At 35.1% G+C, this 24,766-nt stretch overlaps 1 protein-coding gene and 1 non-coding gene across 8 annotated transcripts in view; one reads left to right on the forward strand and one right to left on the reverse strand.

Moving 5' to 3' along the window:
- PUM2 (pumilio RNA binding family member 2) overlaps window positions 1–24,766 on the forward strand; it is a 102,649-nt gene that overhangs the window by 67,351 nt on the left and 10,532 nt on the right. For 4 of the 7 annotated variants that reach the window (XM_081797136.1, XM_081797134.1, XM_081797138.1 and 1 more), the window contains 4 exons: window positions 2,370–2,606; window positions 20,220–20,487; window positions 21,439–21,568; window positions 23,200–23,334. In XM_081797136.1, coding sequence (XP_081653262.1) covers window positions 2,370–2,606; window positions 20,220–20,487; window positions 21,439–21,568; window positions 23,200–23,334 — 770 coding nt within the window. The remainder of the gene's footprint in view (window positions 1–2,369; window positions 2,607–20,219; window positions 20,488–21,438; window positions 21,569–23,199; window positions 23,335–24,766) is intronic. The other 3 variants (XM_081797137.1, XM_081797139.1, XM_081797140.1) reach the window with 3 other exon arrangements.
- Window positions 23,752–23,855, reverse strand: LOC115937966 (U6 spliceosomal RNA). Its single transcript, XR_004073174.1, has one exon. It is a non-coding gene; the product is annotated as a U6 spliceosomal RNA (small nuclear RNA).

The following is a 24,766-nucleotide window of genomic DNA, read 5'->3' on the forward strand; positions in this document are numbered from 1 at the left end:
TTTTGTGAGAGTTATTCAAGTGCCGCACGTGTGTACTCTTAAAACAGGTCTACCCGCTGCCATTTCAGCATTGTGGCAATTCCATGCCTCTGTGAAATCTAAAACGATAGTATGGTTATGTGCACATATACAAACACAGAATCAGACACACGGTCATTCTCTTACCTATATGATGAAATTATTAACACTTATCAGTGTTAAATACCCCAGCTTATAACACAGTTGCTAGGAAGCTTAGCCATTATAATATAGTAACTAAATCAGTCTTTCTATGACCCATTATTTAGAAAGTGTTGGAAGTTTGTAATTTAACATTTTATGCACAGTTGACAAATTAGTGACTTCACTGTTGGTCTAGCCTTTTAGATATTTTAGGTATACTTTGTTTCATATTTCATAGTCACACTGTTGGAGATAATTTAGGCATATAGTAAAAGTTAAAGGAGCCAGATTTTAGGTTTAAAATAAAACTATTTCTGAATTACTTTTAAATGTTTGGCTTGGCTTTTCCCTTTTGGAGGAAAATAATATTGCATGTATCAAAACTGTGGGGTTTTTTGGTTATTTGCCAGGGGAATGACAGTGCTACTGCTCTCGTTAGAGAGCTGTTGTCTTTTTCTTTGTCAGTTAAATTGTTTTCTGAAATAAATAGGAATTTTAATTGTAGCCATGTTCTAGAACAATCACTTTGACAGTGTCCTTTTAAATTAGCATAGTTAATGTAGCATATGTTGACAATTTTGCCAAAAGCAACTCAAAGAAGAAATATTTATTACATTAGTGTTTATATTTGGTTTTGTTATTAAAATGCATATAGCTATATAGTATTTCCCTGTTATGATATCTTAAAATGTACAGTTTTTAATAAAACATGATTAGTCTTTCAGAAACCACACTGGCTGGTATAAAAGGTTGACTTGTGTTTTAATATTTTGCCTCATACAGTTGTGTGAGCCTGGTATTTTTCTTTTATAAGAATCTTGAATTTGGCAATACCAATGTAATTGTTTTCTATCTGTATTATAAGCTTAACTTGGTCTACCCATCATGTGCTCTGCTTAATTTTTCTCTTAATTTTTTCATTATACCCTAATGACCTACTTAAAATTGACTTATGATTAGAAAACCAAGACCTAGTAGAAACTTTAAAAATTCTCTTGAAAAATGTTACCATATTGGTCCGAATACAGAGCTTGTTCTTTAAAAACTTGACAAGAAACATATGAAATTCCTTTAGGTGTAAAAGGCATTCAGTTAAAAAACAAAAAAAAGGCCCATGTTTAGAAATAGGAAAGAAGTACTTGAAAATGTGGCCGCTGAGACTTCAGAATTGGGAGTTTTGAACAGCCCTTTTAAACACTTGGTAAAGAATTTGATTATCCGATGTGTCGATTAACAGATCTTGGGTTATTTTTTTGAGCATGCATCAGTACATGGTAATGAGATTCTACCATTGTTTTATGATTTTGTGGAGTACAAAAGGAAAAAAGGACTAGAAGGTTGAATTTGGGATTAAGTAAAAAGAATTTAGTATGTAGTTCAGTAAGAGATATATTATGAGAGAATTGTATATTATCTAAGAAAAAAAAAGGTTTATCAGTCTTCACTTGAGTAAGGGCCTTGTAAAACCGGTAGTAGAAGTTTAGGAATGGACGATCCCAAGGGGTAAGTGAAAGCATGTCTTTGGTGTGGTAACAGTAATGAGAGCTATTAATTTTCTAAAAGGACGGTTAGTTTTTCATATCTATTTTGTAACTTAGTTGTTGAAGGATAGGGAGAATGTGTAATGTGAAAAATACTGAGAAGTTAGTTGTCATCTCTTTTTCACAACTGACTGATATTCGGGCCAATATGGACTTAAAGGACTATGGTTTGAACACAAGCCAGAAGCAAAATTAAATGTGAATGGTGAAGGAAATGTATTATTAATCTATTTATCAGGGTAATCCTTTCTTGGCATTGAGTTGAAGTCTAAGAACCTGATTCCAGAGATTAGGACACTACCAAAATTTAACCTTATTGGAATTTAATCTCTAGCGTCTCCTAAAGCCGACACCTTACAATTCCAGGGTTTATAAATCATACCAGGGTATTAAAGCACAGTAATCATATGTGTCAGTGGTAAATATGTGTGAAATAATAAACATACGAGTGCTCTGTTAAGTATTTGGTTACTTTATTGGGGTGCATTTATACCCTTTTATGATTAATAAGTTAGTTTATATAGTTATCACAGTAATTATCTCCTCCATAATGTTTCTAAAAATAATTATTGTGATCACTTCTGTTATTTCCCAGCAAGAGTTGGGGATAGGTTTTATTCAGTTAACACATGTATGTAATTAGGGTTTTTTTTATTTCTTCTTCAGTTGGCAGTTCTGCAAGTAGTAGTGCCACAAGGAGAGAGTCTCTATCTACTAGCTCTGACTTGTACAAAAGATCTAGTAGCAGCCTAGCACCCATAGGGCAACCATTTTACAATAGTCTGGGATTTTCCTCCTCTCCAAGTCCAATAGGCATGCCTCTGCCAAGCCAAACTCCAGGACATTCACTTACGCCACCGCCATCACTTTCATCACATGGATCCTCATCCAGTTTGCATTTAGGTAAAAAAAAAAAACCAAAACCCTTTTTATTTGTATGTATACATGTAAGTGTGTTTGTGTGTGTGTTTATAATATATGTAAAATATTTAATGTTGGATAAAACATGCCAAATTGCTTTTGCTTTTAGATATTAGCCTTTTGAAAAAGTTCTACTTTCGTGAAAATTCAGAGTGAGGGTCTAATGTACAGTAAGGTAAAGACCCCTATTGTATCTTATGTTTCTTTTATGAAATACAGTGGTGTGTTTTTTCTTGTCTGTGCTTTTGATTTGTGTGTGTTTTAGATCATCTGAAAAGTCAACTGTTTAAACCTGATAGTAAAAGAAATTTCACTGTTGCAAGTTTTTGCACACCTAAAGGAAAACATTAGTCACATAGTTACTGAAATTCAAATAATTTAGATTAGTACAATGGTTTTTGCTTTGGCCTTTGAGTGCCTGGCCATTTTCTCAAAGGTTGTATCAGGGTATATGAACTTAGTATGTTTATGAGTTAGAGTCTTATGGGTTTGGTCCATATACTCTTACTTTTGAATATGTCGTTAGTTTAAGAAAAAAAATGTTTTAGGCTTTTTATACCCTTAAATTTGGAGCATTTAGAACTTTGTTTCTATCTGTATGTTAAAATTGCCCCCCACCCCAAGATGATTGAGATGGTGGTTACCCTTTTCCCTCTCCAGGAAGTATTTATTCATGTAGTTAACAGAGTATTTTTAAGAGATTTTGGATATCAGAGGCTGTGTATGAATCCCTGTCTCTTCAAGGAAAGTTATTTGATTAAAATTAGATTTTGAATTTTTGTAACTTTAGTAAACTCAAAACTGAGATTCTTTTTTTTGATTTTTTATGTGCTTGGAAAGATTTAAATCAGCTTGTGATTTAAAAAGTAATGTTGGCTGTTGTTAGCAAATATAAGTTAGTGATTATATTTGACCCCCCCCGTCATAAGGGTATAGCAGTTTTTTCCTCAAGTTCATTAATACGTAAGTGTCCATGTAACAAAAGGATCTTTTGCAGTGATCATTGTTTAGATATATGTCATTGTGAAGTGGCCTAGAGTTTTAAAGGCCGGTCCTGTGCCCCAAATTCTGGGTCCTTGCTCTTTTGTAGATATTAAATATATACAACTATTAATTTATTTGGATGGGGTCCTAAGATCTCCTATACAGCACTATTTGTGTAAACTTAATTAGTTTGTAGCCTGACACCTTTGTTCATTTATCATCTTTTCTTGGTCATAGGAGCTGCTCAGTTCCTGATCGCTATTATATCTACTCAGACCCACTCACTCCCACCACCCCCATGTAAGACATGCCTTTGAAACTTTGAAATGGACACAAAAATTTGGAACATAACAAGCCTAAGAATAGGTCTTTCATAATAGTTTTGTGTTTTATTTGTTAAAAATTCTATTTGTCATGTCCTGTCCTTACATAGGTAAGTTCCAGATCAGATTCCTGTCAACTGTTACTGCTTATGTTGTGCTTTAGAGCCTGTAAAAATGGCATTAATTATTTTACATAGCTTGCTTAGAAATTAGACATAAATGACTTTTTAGATGTATCTATAATTAAACAGCAATCAAGATATTTTTCTTCAGACTGTAAAGAACCCAGCTGTGTAGATGCTTAGCGAAGAAATTCTTGTCAGTTATGAGAAATAATCATCATTTGGGCCAGCATTTCTGCATTACAGCCTGATACTCTTGTACCCAAAGTTAAACCCCTTAGTTTAGCTTCAGCTGGAAATCTGATATTTTAATACACCTCTGATTAGAATTATCTGTAGATGACTTTCTTTTGTGATCTCCCAATTTCCATTAGTTTTAGCTATAGTAAGACTGGCAATGTTGTTAACAAGGACCATATAGACCCTGCCAGGTTGGAATAATTTAATAGATTTCATAAATTTGCTCTTTACATAGTGTTCATGGAAGTAATCTATTCTTTGCTTTCATCTGATTAAGTCACAATACAAGACTTACATGCTCTCTGGTCTAAGAAAATAATTGTATATCCTTTAGGTGATTTCTTCATGAATCAAGTTAACAAGGCAGATGATTTAGAAAATACCTATGGAAATGAATTTGCATATCCATTTTTAGAAATAATCTTACTCAGTAGCTCACATATTAAAAATAGAATATCCTGAGATAGGAGTTAGTTCTCAGTTTCATTTTAATTGGTTGGAATTAATTAGTTCCAGGTTATTGTCTTGTGAGACAGGTAACCATTATAATTACTGATAGGCCCTCCTGATACCTGTATTCTAAAAGTATTGAATGACACACTTTTTTTTTTTAAACCGGCTCTCCCTTTGCTAGTTATTTGATTCATAGAAAGGGCCTCATAGCAACATTGTGTGCTTCTGTCTTTCCAAAAAAGATGTTTTGTTTTTTTAAAATAGTTGTCATTTGATCAACATAAGTATTTTCAGCTTATGACTACTATTCACTTTTTCATTAAAGAACAAGTATTTCAATTGATAGGTTTTGGATGTTCATTTTTTAATTATTTTTTTTTTAAGATTTTATTTATTTGACACAGAGAGGAGGGATAGAGCAAGCACAAGCAGGAGGAGGGGCAGAGGGAGAGGGAGAGGGAGAAGCAGACTCCCCGCCGAGCAGGGAGTCTGATGTGGAACTCAATCCCAGGACTCTGGGATCATGACCTCAGCCAAAGGCAGCCACTTAACCGACTGAGCCATCCAGGCGCCCTGTTCATTTTTTTATAAGCTAAAATATTCCTGGTTTGCAACCTTGTTGCATTTTAATGAAGCCAGGAACATGAAAAAATTTTATTCCTCCATTCCATAGGACAAAATTTCCAAGAGATAAAATTCCTTTTTAAAAACAATTACAACCACAATATCATCATATCTTTTAAAATCAGTAATTTCTCATTTTTCTATTTTCCCTAATTGACTTAAATGTCTTTTTATGGGTCCTTATAAGGCCCCATACATTGCATTTGTTTGATATGCCCTTTAATCTGGAGCCATTTCCCCTTCCTCTGTTTTTTCTTTCATTTCTTTATTGAAGAAACTGTCCTGTTGAATTTCCAACATTCCTAACTTTGCTGACCGCTCCCCCATGGTAGTATTTAATGTGTTCCTCTATTTCCTGTATTTCTTGTAAAATGTAATTAAATCTAGAGGCCTGGTCTTACTGTTTGTTTTTTGCTGTTTTTGGCAAAATGGGTTCTGTATTCTTTCTGTTGCACTATATCAGAAGACATGTCTCTGGTTGTCTCCATTGTGAACTTGTCAGCCCGATTCACCTAATGGCGTGCAGCCTTAATCGTTGTCTATTTTTCCAGAGGTTGCAAAGTGGTGAAACTCTAATTTTCTCATACCTTCAGCATTTATTAGCTGGAAGTTTTCTATAAAAAGGAACTTTGCATCAGTTGTGAGGTTACCCTGGTATATAGTTCATATAGGAGTCAGGAGAATGCTTGATTTCTTTATTTTCTAACTTTGAGAATTAACTTCTGAGTTGATGGCCTAGCAATTTCTGTATGTAACCCGTGTTCTTTTAATCATCGTTACCTGTAAATTGATGACTTTTTAAGGGTAGTTTATAGGTTTTAGTCCATGGCAGTCTGAGAGACATCAATCTTATACCTTTTTTTGATCCTAAAATTTTTACCATCTGGGGTGCTTGGGTGGCTCAGTCAGTTAAGCATCTGCCTTCAGCTCAGGTCATGATCCCAGGGTCCTGGGATTGGGCCCCATGTCAGGTTCAGTAGGGAGTCTTCTTTTCCCTCTCCTTCTGCCCCTCCTCCCACTTGTGTTCTTTCGCTCGCCTGCTATCTCTCTCTCAAATAAATAAATAAAATCTTTTTTTAAAAATGTACCATCTTTGGCCATTTGGAGCCCTTACAATTAGCTCCCGTTTGACTACAGCTTTTTAAAAGCACTTAAATACTGGGAATTAGAAATAGTGGGAAAGAACAAGGAAAGAGAAGAAATTTAAAATTAATGGTTTTTATCTTGAAATGCAAAGAGCAATGCCATATTCTGTGCTTCAGGTTAAGTGTTCAACATTAAATGAATTATTTTTTCATGTTTTCTTGATCTGTAGAGATGGGGGGGAAAATCTACCTGTAGTTGTTTCTTTAATCATTCTCTCTCATAGAAGTCAGTATCTTATTTTGAGGTACTTCATCTCTGTGGAAAAAAATCATTAAATATTTCCAGTATTATTTTCTTCTCCTTGGAGTTAGCTAACAAATTCTTTCCTTTTCTATTTTTCCTTTTTTTAGTAAACTTCTAAAATGTGTTAGTGATTTCTGATTTACTCTAATCTTTATGCTCATAGTAATCAGATTGATACGCAATTTCCTGGGTATAAAGCAACATTCTGTGTTTTTATTTAACTTAGGACTTGACAAACTGATGGCTTATTATTTGGATCTCTTCATTTTTGAACTGGCTTATGTTTTTCTTAAGAACAGGGTACTAAAAAGTGTAATTCAAGCTTTGAGCTTAGTGAAATTAGTTTATTAAATAAAGGTGGCTGTCAGTTCTGACAATTCATTAATGTCTTATATTCAGTAATTAAATTCAGTACTTTAGCTTGTTAAGGATTAGAAGATTTTTATAACCTATTTTCTCTCTCTTAATTTTATTTGAGAGAGAAAGCGAGCAAGAGCAGGGGGACAGGCAGGGGGAGAGAAAAAGGGAGAAGCAGACTCTCCACTGAGCAGGGAGCCCAACATGGGGCTCGATCCCAGGACCCTGAGCTATGACCTGAGCCAAAGGCAGACGCCTAACTGACTGAGCCACCCAGGCGTCCCACCTATATTCTCCTCTAATTGCAGAAAATTTTTTATTAAAAATAGGCAGAATAAAATTTAAGATAATTTTTTCCTATTAAGTACAGGTTAACATCTATTAAAATTGCTAAACTATGGCAGATTTTTGTCATCTCCTTCTCTTAGAATGAAATGTTTAAAAATTAAAACAAGTATGACCAAATTGGTTGTAAGGCAATGTGTGGTTTTTCTAAGTGTCCTATGTGGTCCTTAAAGCAGAAAACAGTATAAATTGTTTTGAAGCTTTCATTAAAAGTACTATTATCCTTTAATAGGTTCCCTATAATTGAATAGCATTTGAATAGTTTTCTAAATCATCTTCATATTCATTATTTCATTTCATCCTAATTCTTAATGTAGACTGGTTGAGCGATATGGCCATTAAAGATAAGAAAAGTGTAGGTCTTAGGCGCCCAAGAGATTTGCCCAAACCAGTAAATGATGGAATTGACGATAGAATACCACTAGACTCCTGATACTATCCTTGATTTTTCTGTTATGCTGTGCTATAATAAACTGAACAGTTTTACAAAGTGTATAGATAACAGTATTCTAATCAGCCTCCAAATCTGGTACCTCAACAATGGCATAGGTTATATTTTTTTTAAAGTTCTATATAAGATTACTAAACTTCTAGATCCCTTTCTTTCTCATTTTAATTATTCTTTTTTTTTAAGATTTTTTTTTTTTTTTTTTTTGAGACAGAGAGCACATGAGAGAGGGGAGGGTTAGAGGGAGAAGCAGAGTCCCTGCTGAGCAGGGAGCCTGATGTGGGACTGGATCCTGGGACTCCAGGATTATGACCTGAGCCAAAGGCAGTCGCCTAACCGACTGAGCCACCCAGGCGCCCTCATTTTAGTTATTCTTGAGAAAGTCCAAATATATTATCTACTCCATGAAATAAGAATAATATGTGTTAATCATAAGTCAGGCAACTCAGGAATTTAATAGATGTTAACCTGTACTTAATAGGAAAAAATTATCTTAAATTTTATTCTGCCTATTTTTAATAAAAAATTTTCTGCAATTAGAGGAGAATATAGGTGGGACGCCTGGGTGGCTCAGTCAGTTAGGCGTCTGCTGGCTATAGGACAGCATTTCCAGCTCTCAACAGAATATTATTTATAGGTTCTCGTGGAGATGTTAAAGCACTGCTTCACAGCCTTTGGTGTGTCTAAAGGGCCTTTATTTATTGATTGGTATGAAATATTCTGTGAAGAGATCCCAAAATTACATTATTACTCACGAAGAATTTGTTTCATTTCTGTATACAAATTTATTGATCTTAGTTCTAGTTGAGTTACAGTGATGGATTTTTACTTCTGTGTTTTTAATAACATTATCTGTGACTTTGTGTTTCTAATGACTGAGAATGTTTTCACCATTTAATTCAGTTAAGATAATCTCAGGTTTAGAACTACCAAATACTTGATGATTTGAGTCAGTGGTTCAGCATCAGAATCACTTGGAGCAGTGGTTTAAAATACCAAGTATGAGGAGGTAAACAATTTGTAATTGTGTGGCAACAATATTTGCTTACCACAGTGATTGTAGGGATTCTGTTGACATTCAGTAACCAGATGCTAATCTTCTCATAAGAAAGAAAAAATGATTTTATCCCACTGAAATTTCCAGTAGCACCCACAGGGAAAGAGATACCTTGGAAGGAAATAATTCATAATTTACACATGACCTTATTCTAGTTCACATTTCCTTTTTATAGTTCCTGGATCCCTTGGGTGTTCATGTGAACCTTTGATCTTGTCCTCCATTGTCTCCCTAATGCCTTTTTTTTTTTTTATCTGAACTCTGCTTGCCATTGCATATTTTAAAGTTGTGGGAGGATTTGGGGCGCCTGGGTCGCTCAGTCGATTAAGCGTCTGCCTTTGCTCAGGTCGTGATCCCAGGGTCCTGGGATTGAGCCCCGCATCGGGCTCCCTGCTCATCAGGAGCCTGCTTCTCCCTCCCCCTCTGCTGCTCCCCCTGTTTGCGCTCGCTCTCTGTCAAATAAATAAAAATCTTTAAAAAATTGGTTTTGAGGGATAAAAGTTGATAGATGAGAGAAAATTAAAAAGTCTCTCTTCTTTTCGTATGTGTTATTTTTTTTTAAATTTTTTTGTTTATGTGTTTTTAAATGCCTTTTTCACCCTTGATAATGACTTTTGCTCATTATATATCATTATTTACTGTCATCTTACTGTTTTTATTTTTTGGCCTTAACCTTCACATTTGCGTTTCAGCTCCGCACTCAATTTCTCTACCTTTTTCTTTTTACTGAGATAGTCTTCTTGTGCCTTAAAAATTCTTTTAATCTGCCAAGACTTCACCTAGAATTTATATCATTGTTTTGTTCATATACTAACCAATGTACATTAAATAAACATAGGATCAGAAACAGAGCTCTTAAAATATATGCAGATGTACTTCAGGGGAGAGATCTGTAGCTTTAGCCAAATAATCTTTGAAAATGAAAACAGCATGTGTCTCATGGGGTGACATTGAAAATTGACTTACATATTCAGAATATTTTCATGTGTGATTGTTTCCTTATAATGTATCCAGGAATAGGTCCATTGGAAGAAGAGCAAGATCTTTCACACTGTAAACTCTAAAACACTGACAGAAGTTAAGACAGGGCACCGGGGTTACCTAGTTGGTTAAGCATCTGCCTTTGGCTCAGGTCATGATCTCAGGGTCCTAGAATCGAGCCCCATATCAGTCTCTGCGCTCAGCAAGGAGTCTGCTTCTCCTCCCTCTGCCTTCCCCCCCCCGCTTGTGCTCTATCAAATAAATAAATAAAATCTTTATAAAAAGAAAAGTTAAGACAAATAAATAGGTGAACATACCATGTTTGGGGGTTGAAAAATTCAGTGTTAAAAAGACGATACCTTTCTTCAGGTTGATGTATAGATTTAAAACAGTTCCAAGGGGCGCCTGGGTGGCTCAGTTGGTTAAGCGACTGCCTTCGGCTCAGGTCATGATCCTGGAGTCCCGTCCTGCATCGGGCTCCCTGCTCGGCAGGGATTCTGCTTTTCCCTCTGACCCTCCTCCCTCTCATGAGCTCTCTCTCTCTCAAATAAATAAAATCTTAAAAAAAAAAAAAAAACAGTTCAAGAATTTTTCAGGCTTTTTAAAGAAATTGACAAGCAGATTTAAATAATGGAAAGACAGCTGAGAACAGTCAAGACAATCTTGAAGAACCAGTTAATATCAAAATTTATTGTAAACTTACAGTATCTAAACTTGTGACATTGACACAAGGATAAGTAAACCAGTGGAGTAGGATAGCGGATCCAGAAATAAACCTAGTCATTTAGTTACCTGATTTATGCCCACACTCTGGCATATTTGGGAAGGACAGTCTTTTTAGTAAATTGGACTGGAGCAGTTAAATATCCAGATAGAGAGAAGTGAACTTTGACTCCTCTTGCACACTACACATACCCCCCACACACATACCTGTTATTCTCAAATAACTTGCTTACAGTCAAGAAGTTAGTAAAGAACAAAAATCTTGAGCCCAGGTCTGTCTGGCTCATTCCAAGATGTCACACTGCTTCTCAAAGAATGCTTTTTTTTCTGTCTAATATCTGTCTCAATAAATAAATATTCCCTAAGTTTAGAATTTTTAATAAAATTATGGTAAAATATAATTTAGCCTCTTGTGAGTTGGTGGGAAAAGTGAGTTTGAATGTTAGTATATTGGCTGCTTTATGGTTTTTTCACTTGTTAACAATTGACCTTTAATCCAAATTAAATAATTTTTACCTTAGGCTCTTAAAACATTTTATAACTAGTTTTTAAACTAAAACTGATGACATAGGGTCTTCTTTATGTGATGTTTTAAATAGAATAGGATTAACTTAATTTAATTTATACTTAGACTAATCTATATTTTATGTTAATCTTTCGTGGGTAGTTTTATTGACCTCCATTTTAGAATTTTTGTGTCTGATCAGAAATTTTGCTAATATTAATTCATTCAGCCAGTAAAGAATACCTACATGCCAGACTGCTTGACTAGAGATATTTCCTTAAGGAAAAAGACACCATCCTTACCCACCATCATGGAGTTTGTAGTGTTGTGTTGAATGTAGACATGTATACCAGCACTTTAATGATTGTAATGCTCTTTTCTTATTGCACTTTAATTCCATTTTATAAAAACATAGTCTCTCCATTAAAATTACCATCTTTCCTTCATGTTTTTTTTTGTACCAAATTTACCACAGACTGAACTTCTATTAGAGTTACTTCTGGGTTTATTTTAGATTAGAAGCAAGAAAGCCCAGGCCTTTCTCCACAGCTTTAAGAGTATTCAGATCTCAACAGAAGTTTGGGTAATTGAATTTGAGGGGTTTTATTTCTTTGTTATTTTATTGATGAATCTATTCTTGGACATTAGCTACTTTGTTTCGAAAATTATTTTACATTCTATTTGGATTTCTACATTAAAGCATTATTTGGCTGTTCAGTCAGTGTTTTCTGATTAGTTTGTTAGGATCATACTCTTCAGAATACTGCACTTTGAAAAGTTCCATGACAGTTGTGGAATTTTTATTTTTGTGTGTGTATTTTGTGTGTGGTGGGGGGGTTGTTTGGTTTGGTTTTGGTTTTTGGAAATGAGTTTAGGTCTAGGTTTTTCTGGGTTAAATGTATCTTTCACAGTACCTTCCCAGTTCAGCCCTCTTCCTACCAGTGTAAACAGTCCCATCAAGAGATAAAATCATTGTGCCCGTGTTTGTCTAGGATCAGAAAGTTGTCGTTTATCCCAGTTATTCAGAACAGCTGGCCATGAAATCGCAACAGGAATATATTAAAAGAAATGCAGATGTTGTATGTAGCCTGATGGTTTGTTATGTCACCAAAAGTATTAACCAAAGAGAGGAATTCAAGTCAGATCCGAGAGGGTGGTTTGAGATGTGCAGGGAGATACTTTTGCCCACATGTTTATATCAGGCAGTCAGTGAAGTTCACACCACTACTTAGGATTTTGGGCTCATAGGCAGTTTTTAAAGTGTCCTCATTTTCAACAGAGAGGTAGCTTTCACTGAAGATTAAGGTTCAGGCAACTTTTGAAACCAAACAAACTAGCCTTTTTGTTGGAATAATGGGAATCAGCAAGTGAGTTAGTGATAGAAATAATGTAATACTAGTCTGAATTCTATAGTGTTAATAACTCAAGTCTGTAAATGCTCTTTGATGAACGAGGGAAGATTATCAAGTATCTTTTGTCATGATGGTCTCCTTCTTTATATTTTTAGAACCTTTACGCCTAACTAGAGGCTAAAAGGTAAGGTTGCTTAATTGCTTTTAGAAAACAATTATAAGCAGTAGAAATGGAAACAACAGATTGTTATTTTGGTTTGTAGTTTGCATCTGATGTTTGCTGTACATATTGTCATAAGATGTATAACTTTAAGGTTGTATACCAGCCGTGTTCATGCTTTTTGCTTTTTATATTAACCTGTTAAATGTTATGTGGAAGACCATGCTTTAAACTAGAATCACATTGGTGTTTGGGGCACCTGGGTGGCTCAGTTGGTTGAGCATCCGACTCTTGGTTTCGTCTTAGGTCGTGACCTCAGGGTCATGGGAATGAGCCCAGAACGAGCCCAGAGTCAGGCTCTGCATTCAGCAGGGAGTCTCCTGGAGATTCTCTCCCTCTCCCACTGCCCCTCCCCCTATTCTGTTGCTTACTCTCTAAAAAAATAAATAAGTAAAATCTTAAAAAAAAAAAAAACACCACTTTGGTTTTTAAACTCACTGAAACCTCAGTCTTTTTCCAGTAAAATTTTTGTGTCTTTATATGGCAAATACATATTTAATAATGATTAGAAAAATTCTTTGTGACTTATTCCCCATGTAACTTGAAACATATCCCAGATTTAAGAACATTATATGGTGTAAAATGTTCTTCATGAGGTATAGTGGGATATAACTAAAAGCTTTAAGTGAATTATTGAGACATAATGGTTTAAAAAAAACCCCTCAGTCTCATTATTATTTATGCATCCTCGAATAAGGTATTTAGCTTCTCCAAGCCTATTGTGTGACAAGTAAAATGGAGATAATATTCTTGTCCCATAGGGTTGTTAAGAAGGATAGCATATGTATTCGTTTCCTAGGACTGCTTTAACAAACTACTACAACTAGGTGGCTTAAAACACAAATTTATTGTCTCACACTTCTGAAGGGTAGAAATCAAATCAAGGTGACAGCAGGGCCATGTCCTTTTGAAGACCAAAGAGGGCAGTCCTTCCTTGCCTCTTCCTAGCTTCTGGTGGTTGCTGGTAAACCTTGGCTTATTAGATGCATCACTCTCATCTCTGCCTACCTCATGTGACATTCTCCCTGTGTGTCTCTGTCCTAATTTTACTCCTCTTACAAGGACACCAGTCATTGAGTAGGGGCCCAGCCTAATCCAGAATGACCTTTCTTTAACTTGGTTACATCTGTAAAGATGCTATTTCCAAGTAAAATCAAATTCACAGGTACTAGGAGTTAAGAATTGAACATACTTTTTTGGGAGACCATTCAACCTAGTATAGGCTGCCCTCTGGCTCCTCCAATTCATGTTTGGCCCACATGCAGAATACATTCACCCAAAACCAACATCACCAAGAGTCGGAACCCATCCTCCCATCAACTCAAAGTCTAAAATCTCATCTAAATAACTCAGAAAAGTCCAAATCTCATCTTGTCTGTCAGGTGAGACACTGAATATGGTCCATCTTGGGACAAAATTCTTCTCCATCTGTGGACCTATGAAACCTATAAAACAAGTTATCTGTTTCTAAAATACTATAGTAGGACAGGCATCGTATAGACAGTCCCATTGCAAAAGGGAGAAATTGGAAGGAATGAAGGGATTACCAGTCCCAAGCAAGTCTGAAAGCCAGCAGGGCAAATCCTATTTGTTACAAGGCCTGAGAATAATCATCTGTGGCTTAGATGCTCTGTCCTCTAATCCATCGCCTTAACCACTCGGCCACGACTACACCGTCTGCTCTGTCCTCTAGACCTACTGCTGCCCCACCCCTCTAGCCTCTGCATATCTGTGGCTCTGCTCTCAGTCGTTCTTCATTTTGTTCCATCTCTGATCTTTCAGACCGGCTGGCAGTGTTTCTGTTGATAGGAAATTCTCAAAAACACTGTTGGGCTGCCCATTAATGTCAAGAGACTGTCCAGCCACACTCGTTGGCTCTGTGCCCTCAGCATTCTATCTTGAAAAGCTAAGATTTTTTTTCCAGATCATCAAGTGCTGGTTTTCTTTGGCTTAACAGTTCCTTCTTTGAATTATCTCTTTCTCTTATTTTACCTTAAGCATCTAGGAGAAACCAGAGCATACCTTTAACATGTTGCTTGGAAATCTTAGTATCCATACCACTTCTGTTTTCCACCCAGCATAACACATTTCAGTCTAGTTTCTCTATTTCCAGTAACTTGTTTTTCATTTTCTTGAGACCTCACTTGGAGCATCTTTAGCATTCATATTTCTACCAACATTGTTCATGACAAACATACGTACTCTCTAAGATGGTAGCAGCTTTTGATAAGTGCTCCTCACATCTATCTGAGCCCTCCCCAGAATTGCCTTTAATATCCACATTTCTACCCAACTCCAAAGTCACTTCATTTTTAGGCATTTTTTTTTAATAGTAGCACTTCACTCTGAGTACCAAAATCTGTGTTAGTTTCCCAGGGCTGTTACGGCACATTACCCCAGCTGAGTGACTTAAAACAGAACAACAAACTGCAGGAGGCACAATTGCAACACCGAATAGCATTTTATGCAAAGTTCACATTCTCAATGTCCAAGAAAGAACGCTCAGTAAATGGTTCCTGCCTTTTAAAAAGACCCTCGTGGACCCTCAGGGTCTAGTGCATAGTATCAGTTATGAATATTAAGTTATTAAGTGGACTTTTTTTTTTTTTTTAAAGATTTTATTTATTTATTTGAGAGAGAGAATGAGAGAGAGAGAGCATGAGAGGGGGGAGGGTCAGAGGGAGAAGCAGACTCCCTGCTGAGTAGGGAGCCCGATGCGGGACTCAATCCTGGGACTCCAGGATCATGACCTGAGCTGAAGGCAGTCGCTTAACCAACTGAGCCACCCAGGCGCCCCTTAAGTGAACTTTCTAAAGTAGGTAAGGAAACTGATTATGTTGAACACGTAAACCCTATTTAAAACGAGACACCAGAACTCAGGAATAAGGTCTGATCAGTGTTGTCCTTTGAGAAATTTTTAAAGTTAGGAATGTGTAACCAATACCCCAAAGTGATTCATGTGCATATTGAGAAGCACTGCTCCAAAGTCATTTTCCTACCAAAGTCCAACATATGCATATAAATGTATCAATAAGTCAAATTATTCGTGGTTGTTACCATCTACTCTAAATGTTCCATATACTTCTTTTAAAAAGTGATCATAGAAAAAAAATATTGGAACTAAAAGTACTAAGCTATCCTGTTTATGGGGTAGAAGTAGCTAAATGTCAAAAAATAAAATAGACTGTCCTCATTTTAGGCTTTTTTTCTACCACTCTATATCACTGATTCTTTGCCTGCTCCAACTAACTGGTCATCTTTGGTTATCAGCTTACCATTTCTTGAGCTTTCTAGAGCCTTGTCTTCTGAAACAGGCACTGTCTAGTAGCCTATATATGGTTGTACTCTTTTCAGGGTCCAAATCTACTAGGATTACCATTTTTATTTGAAATAGTGGTTGACAACCTGGTATAAAATGAAACCTTGAATTATGTTGAATTGTAATTCATTAGCCTCCAAACTCTTCTATCAGAATAACCTTCAGATTTTTTTTTTAAATAAATTTTTCCACTGAGGGTAATTCAGTAGGTCTTGAGTAAGGCTCAGAAATCTGTATTTTTAAAAGATTACACAGGGTGCCTGGGTGGCTCAGATGGTTAAGCATCTGCCTTCGGCTCAGGTCATGATCTCAGGGTCCTGGGATCGAGTCCCGCATCAGGCTCCCTGCTCCTTGGGAGCCTGCTTCTCCCTCTGCCTCTCTCTCTCTCTCTCTGTCTGTCATGAATAAATAAATAAAATCTTAAAAAAAAAATAAATAAATAAAATAAAAGATTACACAGGTCTGATAGGTTGAGGAACTGCCTTTCCAAATCCTCGGGAGGTAGAAAATCATGAAAAGACTAGTCAGGTTTATTTATTTTGTGGTGGTTCCAGTTTTACATGGTTTTTCTTCTCCTGTGTTTTTCTTAGTATTTTATAATCTTGTATTTTTGATTAATAATAGGAAGGATTCTGAAACAACAGACTTCTCAAGGAAATTAATGAAAACTTATAAAATCATATTGTTTCTACTAGGATAATTGCATGGTGTTTGCCTTCACTCAGTTGTTATGAATGAACTTGAAAAATCCTTACGTAAATAGCATGTAAGTGGCAGCACACTGTTGTTTCATAAGCTTTAGCCAAGAGTCCTGGCTGACTAGCTGCATATCACATTTGGACCCTGGTGACTTCATCTGTGAAATTATAGTACAAATGTCCATGTCCAATAACATTCTTATCCAAGTAGTGATTAAGAAGTGGTAAATAATAAGGGGGGATATCAGTGATGAATTGAAGGACTGTTATCCCTTTAACACATTTGGTGCAGAAACATCTGCTTATAGACTACCACTAGCAGTGGTATGAATATAGATAGCCTGCTTGTATGTTTGTTTTTAATTAATTTTGGAATAATTTCAGACTTACAGGAAAGCTGTAACACTGATAGAAAAACATTCCAGCCTACCCTTTATCCACATTTTCCAAATGTTATTTTACCACATTAACTTTATCATTCTTTTCCTCTCTTCTTCTCTCCTCCTCTCTGTATAATCCTTTCCACTCACATCCAGTATTTTTTTTTTCTTGATACTTTGGAAAGGAATTTGCAGATATATTGTCCTTTACCCATAAATATATCAATGTATGTTTTCTGAAAATAAGGATGTTCTTTTATGTAACCACAATTATCAAAGTCAGGGAATTAACAACGATACAATACCACAATCAAATCAGCCAACTTACTCAAACTTTGCCAGAGGGCTAAAGGAAAGAGTAAGGATTGGGAAGGAGATTGATTAGGGGGGGCTCACATATGACACTCATTTGTCATGGCTCTTTATTCTTCTTTAATCTTGCACTATTTCTCAGTCCTTTATGACTTCAACATTTTTTGAAGATTATAGGCCAGTTTTGTAAAATGTCCCTCAATCCCAAAATAGGTTTTGGATGGCATGCTTTGATTGTTTAGATAACTAGATTTAAAGTGTTTAATGTATATTATGAATTGGGTTTTAAATGCTTATTTAATTTGTAAGGAAAGAAAGGTATCCTACCCTGAGTGAATTTTTTTCAATTTTGTAAATACAAATACTAATTAAGACTTTCAGAACTGAAATTCTAAGGTTTTTTTTAAACTCAAGGCAGTTTAGCATTATTAGACTTTTCAAGTTGTCAAAGAGTGTATCAGGAGTTTGGTATTAGGGAGCTGATAGAATATAATCAAAGAGTATCTAGACATGGAGAAATTGCTGTTGGATATTAGAAGTACCAGTTGGCATAGTCATACCTGGGGGTAAGTATGTAGGATTGGGCCTTAGGTTTGAGGTAATGATTAGCAATGGTACAGAGATAATAATAAGTGAACAGTTAAATTACTAGGTTCTACTAGGAAATTTGGGAAATAGGTTCAGCATAATGACTTGAAAATTAGGCTGAAGATTTTAGAGAATGTACTTTAGCAGGATACTTTAATGCAAAGTGACATAATCAAAGTGGCCTTTGAACAGGACATTATAATTTTTCTTTGTAAAAACAGATTGGAATGATAAGCAGAGCACCCCTGCCCTACAAAAAGAAGAATTGTTAGAGATTCGGATGGGCTAGTGAACAGTTCATGGCACTGTATATTTGTGGAACTGTATAAATAGAAATAATAGTAGGAGCTAGAGGGTTAAGAGTATTGAGGAAATCAGTCGGCTGAGGTCATGATCTCGGGGTGGTGGGATCAAGCCCCTTGTTGGGCTCTGCACTAGACGTGGAGCTTAAGATTCTCTCTCTCTCTCCCCCCACCCCTCCCCCCTAAAAAAAGTATTGAGGAAATCACGACAGTATTAAAACACTGAATTCTTTCACTTTTTAGATTTTTTTATACATCAACACTGAGTTATATAGACCTTGAATGAATGTGAGAATTTGATGTTAGTGGTTTTGGTGTATAAAAAGGTTTGTTAAATTACACACTTTTAAGAAAGAAGTACAGAACCAGACCTTGGGCAGTTAATGTTACATAAAATACTCAAGAATATTATTGTGTACCCACTGTCTGTCAGGCATTGTTTTAGGTGCCAGGTATCTAGCATGTAGGTAGGTGGATGTAATTTTGTGGCTCTTAACATTGGAAGGGGGACTGGAAAGTCATATAAATTATAATATGTATAATCTGGATGGTGGGAAATTCAACAACAACAATAAAAAGCTAGAGGAATGGGGACTGTAAGTAAAAGAGGAATGTTCTAATGCAATTCACTGTTCAGGATTATAACTCTTACTGCTCCTTGTCCTTATAACTCTTTTTGCTTTTAAATGCCTCTGTATAACTTGGCAACTTTGCACTGACAGTGTGTCCTTGACATCATCTCTGCCTTGTGGTCTCGATTGTATAATAGCATTACTCTACATTGAGATGGTATATAGTAGCATAAAGCTGATGGTAGATTTTGTTTATTTGAGCTACTAAATCTGCGCTTTATGGTTTTCTATACATTTTTCTTTTTTAAAAGGACACTGTCAAGTACTTTTAAATGGTTATTTGTAGTAACAATTTCCTGCTTGTATTTTTTGTTTCTGTTGACTACCCTTTAATTATCTTGTTTGGAATGGAATATAAGTTAAAGAGGTTTTTTATTTGTTTCAAATGATCAAGATTAAAGTTCTAGGAAAAATAAATGTTTACTTGTATTTCTTGGTAAAATAATAGTGTTTTATGGAGAATATTCCTTCAAATTTTTAAAAATAAGATGTAATTTGGATTAGTTAACTGGGTTTTTTGTTTTTTTTTTTAACTTCAAAAATTAATCAGTGTGTTAACTTCTTCAAGAAGGTTTTTTGGGGCTCTGGCTGGCTCAGTCAATAGAGCATTCAGCTCTTGATATCAGGGTCGTGAGTTCAAGCCCCACCTCGTGCACAGAGTTTACTAAAAAAAAAAAAAAAAAAAAGTTTTTCTTTACCTAGAGGTTTATACGACTTAATGCATTTTTTTATATAGTCCAAAAAAAGGACCGATTTAGCCCTCAGTGTTCCATTAACACTGGAGGTAAATTTCAGCCCAACTCTATTTCAGTGACTTAAAATCTGAGTTTGATAGCTATTTATAGCCTTGTTAATAAACTGGAAATTTTGTTGGTGGCTTTAGTGTTCTGGTGTTGATACTAGTATGTATGACGTTACTTGCTATAATTGTGTTTTAAACTAAGCTTCTAAGAACATACGACATTAGATGTTATAATTATGATTAAAATTAAACTGTTAAGAACAAGTACAGGTTGATTTTTCTCATGTTTTCTAGTCTTTTTCCCCCAGATCCTATCGCCATACACACATTAAAGTAAATGTGTGAGATTTCTCTTCCAATTTTAATTTCCTTTTATAACATACGGGAATTAGTGGTTAGTGGAATGAATATTTCTTGATTGAATTTTTAGTTTAAGTAACTCTTATTTGAGGAATGGCCTTGTCAAAAACATTTGCTGACCACAGCTGCTTTGTTGTAGGAGGCCTGACAAATGGTAGTGGTCGATATATCTCTGCAGCACCTGGAGCAGAAGCAAAATACCGAAGTGCTTCAAGCACTTCCAGTCTGTTTAGCTCCAGCAGCCAGCTCTTTCCTCCTTCTCGGCTTCGGTATAATAGGTCTGATATTATGCCTTCTGGCCGAAGTAGATTATTGGAAGATTTCAGGAACAACCGTTTCCCAAACCTTCAACTTAGAGACTTGATTGGACACATAGTTGAGTTTTCTCAAGACCAGCATGGTTCTAGGTAGGTGATTATCATTTTTGCTTTGAAAATTACTGCCTTGTAAGAGCATAAATTTTTCTTGATTGGGGTCATTTAATCTGCATGGAAGTTGGAAGTTTTTAAAAAATAAATACCCGATACGGATTTTTTCTTTGATACTAGGACAAATGATAAAAATTCAGGTTTTTTAATTATTTATGGTTTCCCAGTTTTCTCTAATGAGAATATTTGTATAATGAATATATAGCAGTGCCTTTTTATTGGATTATTTTTATTACATTGACTGACTTTAATTTTCCTTTTAAAATAATGCACTGAATTACATTTGTGGACTTAAGTGTCCCTGATGTAGACTTTGTCTAAAAAAATTAGAAAGTTAAATGCTTTTGTGTTCCTTTATAGATTTGTATTTGATGTGATGTGGGTTAAGTAGAAACATTTCACTTGTAACACATACATTAAATTTAAATTGTTTTTTCCTTTTATAGTTTTATTTTATCTCCCTATGTTTGAAAATTCTTAAGAGTAGCAAATCAACCTTGTATCACTCACAGTGGCTAAGAATTTATTTGTAAGAGCCTCTTTTATTCTCTAAACTTAGATATTATTTAGTAATATTATGAAAAAATATGTGAATAACCAATAAAATCTAATTTTTCTTCATTGATTATAATGCAACCAGAACTAACTTAAGTGTTAAACCTCTTTATGTCCAGACTGTTTACCTAACTAGTAGTTACTTCAAATTAAGGTGTTCTACAGGAAAAAAATAATTAAGGTGTTATAAAGAAATGCTTCATAACTTTTGTCTTCTTTGCTTTAAATTGGCTGTTCACAGTACTAAATGCATTAGTACTATTTCTGGAAATAATTTTATGTGTATATATGTGGGGATATGTAAATCTCAAGTCAGATTTTTACAGAAGCGTGTTTCCAGTGTGCTGTCATGGCATGTACAATTTTTCTACATAGGTTCATTCAGCAAAAACTAGAGAGAGCTACTCCAGCTGAGCGACAGATGGTATTTAATGAAATTCTACAAGCAGCCTATCAATTAATGACAGATGTTTTTGGAAACTATGTTATACAGAAATTTTTTGAGGTAAGCACACATACATGTTTGTACATCTATCCAACTATATGTTTTTAATGCTTAGAAAAATCCAGAAAGTTGGTAAGAGTCATTTTCATATAAAAATATATGAGCTTGGGAGGTGCCTAGGTGGCTCAATCCGTTGAGCATCTGTCTGCCTTTGGCTCGGGTCATGGTCTCAGGGTCCTGGGATTGATCCCCACCTCGGTCTCCCTGCTCAGTGGGGAGTCTGCCCCTCCCCCTGCTTGTGCTCTCTCTCTGAAATAGATAAATTTAAAAAAAAAACCAAATATATATATATATGAATGAGCTTGGGAGAAAATAATTGCACATCCTTAACAACCTTAGTCATTAGGGAAATGCAGATCAAAACCACAGTGAGATTCTACTTTACATCTATTAGCATGGCTGTAATGAAAAAAAAAAAACGGAAAATAACCAGTGTGGGTGGGAATGTGGAGAAATTGGAAGCCTCGTACATTGTTCATAGGAATGTAAAATGGTGTAGCTGTTGTGAAAAACAATTTGGCAGTTCCTTAAAAAATAAAATTATCATACAACCCAGCAATTCCACTTCTGTATATACACCCAAAAGAATTGAAAACAGGGACTCCAAACACTAGTGTTTGTTTCAGCATCATTCACAATAGCCAAAAGATAGAAACAACCCAAATGTCCAGCAGATGAATGGATAAACAAAATGTGATATATGCATACAATAGAATATTATTCAACCACAAGGAATGAATTTCTGTTACATGCTACAACATGGATGAAGCTAAGTAAAATAAGCCAAATGTAAAAGGACAAACACCGTAGAGTTTCACTTATATGAAATACCTAGAATAGGCAAATTGATAGGGACATAAAGTAGATTGGGGCTTACCAGGTATTGGGGAAAGTGGGAAGTTACTGCTTAATGCATACGGCATTTTGTTTGAGACAACAGGGAAGATTTGGAAACACTGTGATGATGATTGCACAACATTGTGAATATAATTAATGCCAGTGAATTATGCACTTAAAAATAGTGAAAATGACATTTTATGCTATATATTTTATCACAAAAATAGTTTTAAAATACATGGGCCTACTTTAAATGAGAAGTTTAATATTAACCTGATTAACATTTGAAAATATAAAGCGTTGGGAGTAAGTCGTAGGTGAAGAAATTAATAATAGTATAGTCCTTTTGATTTTGTTAGATGTCATGTATTTTGTGATCTAGCTAATTTTCAGTTTATAACTTTCTGTATTGTAGCTTGGCTTAAGGTTCCTGCACAGTTAACATCAGAATGTAGTTGAGAATTATCTGGTCTGAATGTATGGCTCAGAAGTTAAAGATGAAGAGATTGTTTAAAATGAAGAGTAAAGATGTTTATTTTAAAAGAATAACAGGTGGTTAATGTATTAGTAACAAGGAAATTTTAGATAGTGAGACTTAACCCCACAAACAAGCAGGACAGTTACTTCAGGCTGCTCTGGATCTATCTTTATTAGCTTTTACCTAAATCCTCCTTCCTACATGATTACCAAATGTGATATTTTTAAAATATAGTGAATAGGCTGCAAAAAGCGGGTTATTCAGGTTTAACAAAATAATATGGTTATTTTTATTAATATTAATTTTTTTCCATCAGTTTGGGAGTTTGGATCAAAAATTAGCCCTCGCTACTCGTATTCGTGGTCATGTTCTGCCTTTAGCCTTGCAGATGTATGGCTGCCGTGTTATTCAGAAAGCGTTGGAGTCTATTTCATCTGACCAGCAGGTAATTGTAAGTTAAGACAAAATTTTTGTATTTTATTCGGTTTTTAAATTACTACTTTATTATATTAGAATCTTAGAGTGAAACATTAAATATTTCCACAATTAGAATAAAATACTTTAAAAAATCTGTCTCAAACAGTACATTATTAATTGTTACACAGTGGATCTTTGTTCTGTCCTCTTCATTTTCTTCAGCATCTTTTCATCTTTAAATGAAGATATTTGAGTGCCTCCTGTGTGGTAAGCAGAATGCTAAATGATGGGTATTTTTGCTACACTTGCTTATTTGATTTTCTGTAGTATCAGGAATACCTTTTACTATTTCCAAAGTGTATTTGGATTGTACTTACATTTCTATCATAAGAATACAAAAATTTTTCATTGAGTAGAGTGCTCTTTAAGTTTTATTTTAATTCCAGTTAACACAAATGTGGAATGCTTCACGGATTTGTGTGTCATCTGTGTGCAGGCACCATGCTAATCTTTGTACCATTCCCATTTTGGTATATATGCTTCCAGAGCGAGCATAAGAATAAAAATTTTAAAACCAGTTGCATTCCTATATGCCAGTTAAAAATTATATAAAGTTCTTAAAAATTTCACTCAATAAGAAAAGTAACCTAAGAATTCTATTAACAAGATTCACAGTTTTTAAGAGGAAAGAGAACACATATAAATGGGAATATACCGTATTCTTGGATGAAAAAGTCTATTAAAATTCTAAGTTAAGAAAGGATTAATGCAATTCCAGTCATGTGCTCATGGGAATTATAACTGATCAGAATAATTTTTAAAATTACTTGAAATAGACAAGAATATTAAGAGGATGAGGATAAATGCTGATCTGCTAGCTTTTTAAAATGTGAAGCATCACTAGTGTGGCTCTTGTAGCAGATTAAGCAGACTTTAGAAATGAAATTCGTAACCCCAAATAGATACTATTTTATATATATAACTAGTTTATGTATTAAGTGAAACTTAAAGGAAATAATTATTTCTTAAAAGGCATTGGTAATTAGTAAAATTGGAAAGAGATCACATTTGATTCTCTACCCACATACATTATTGTGTAATAAAGTAAATTCCAGAATTAAAAAATAAAAACACTAATAACATATATATGGATATGTGTGTGTTTATGTGTAAAAATTTGTGAGAAGAAAATAGTATTCTTTGGAGGAAATACTGAGTTCTAGAATAATTAGAGATATGTCACAATGGAAAGATCAACGAATTTTGATTATTGTCGACGCTTACATATCTGCTCTACCATAAGTCTCAAGCTGGTTTAGATACTTTAAAGATATTTTATTTTCGGGGCGCCTGGGTGGCTCAGTCGTTGAGCGTCTGCCTTCGGCTCAGGTCATGATCACAGGGTCCTGGGATCGAGCCCCGCATCGGGCTCCCTGCTCAGCGGGGAGCCTACTTCTCCCTCTCCC

This window comes from Leptonychotes weddellii, chromosome 10 (genome assembly GCF_054177405.1).
Source record: "Leptonychotes weddellii isolate Sample4059 chromosome 10, ASM5417740v2, whole genome shotgun sequence".
Lineage (NCBI taxonomy): Eukaryota > Metazoa > Chordata > Mammalia > Carnivora > Phocidae > Leptonychotes > Leptonychotes weddellii.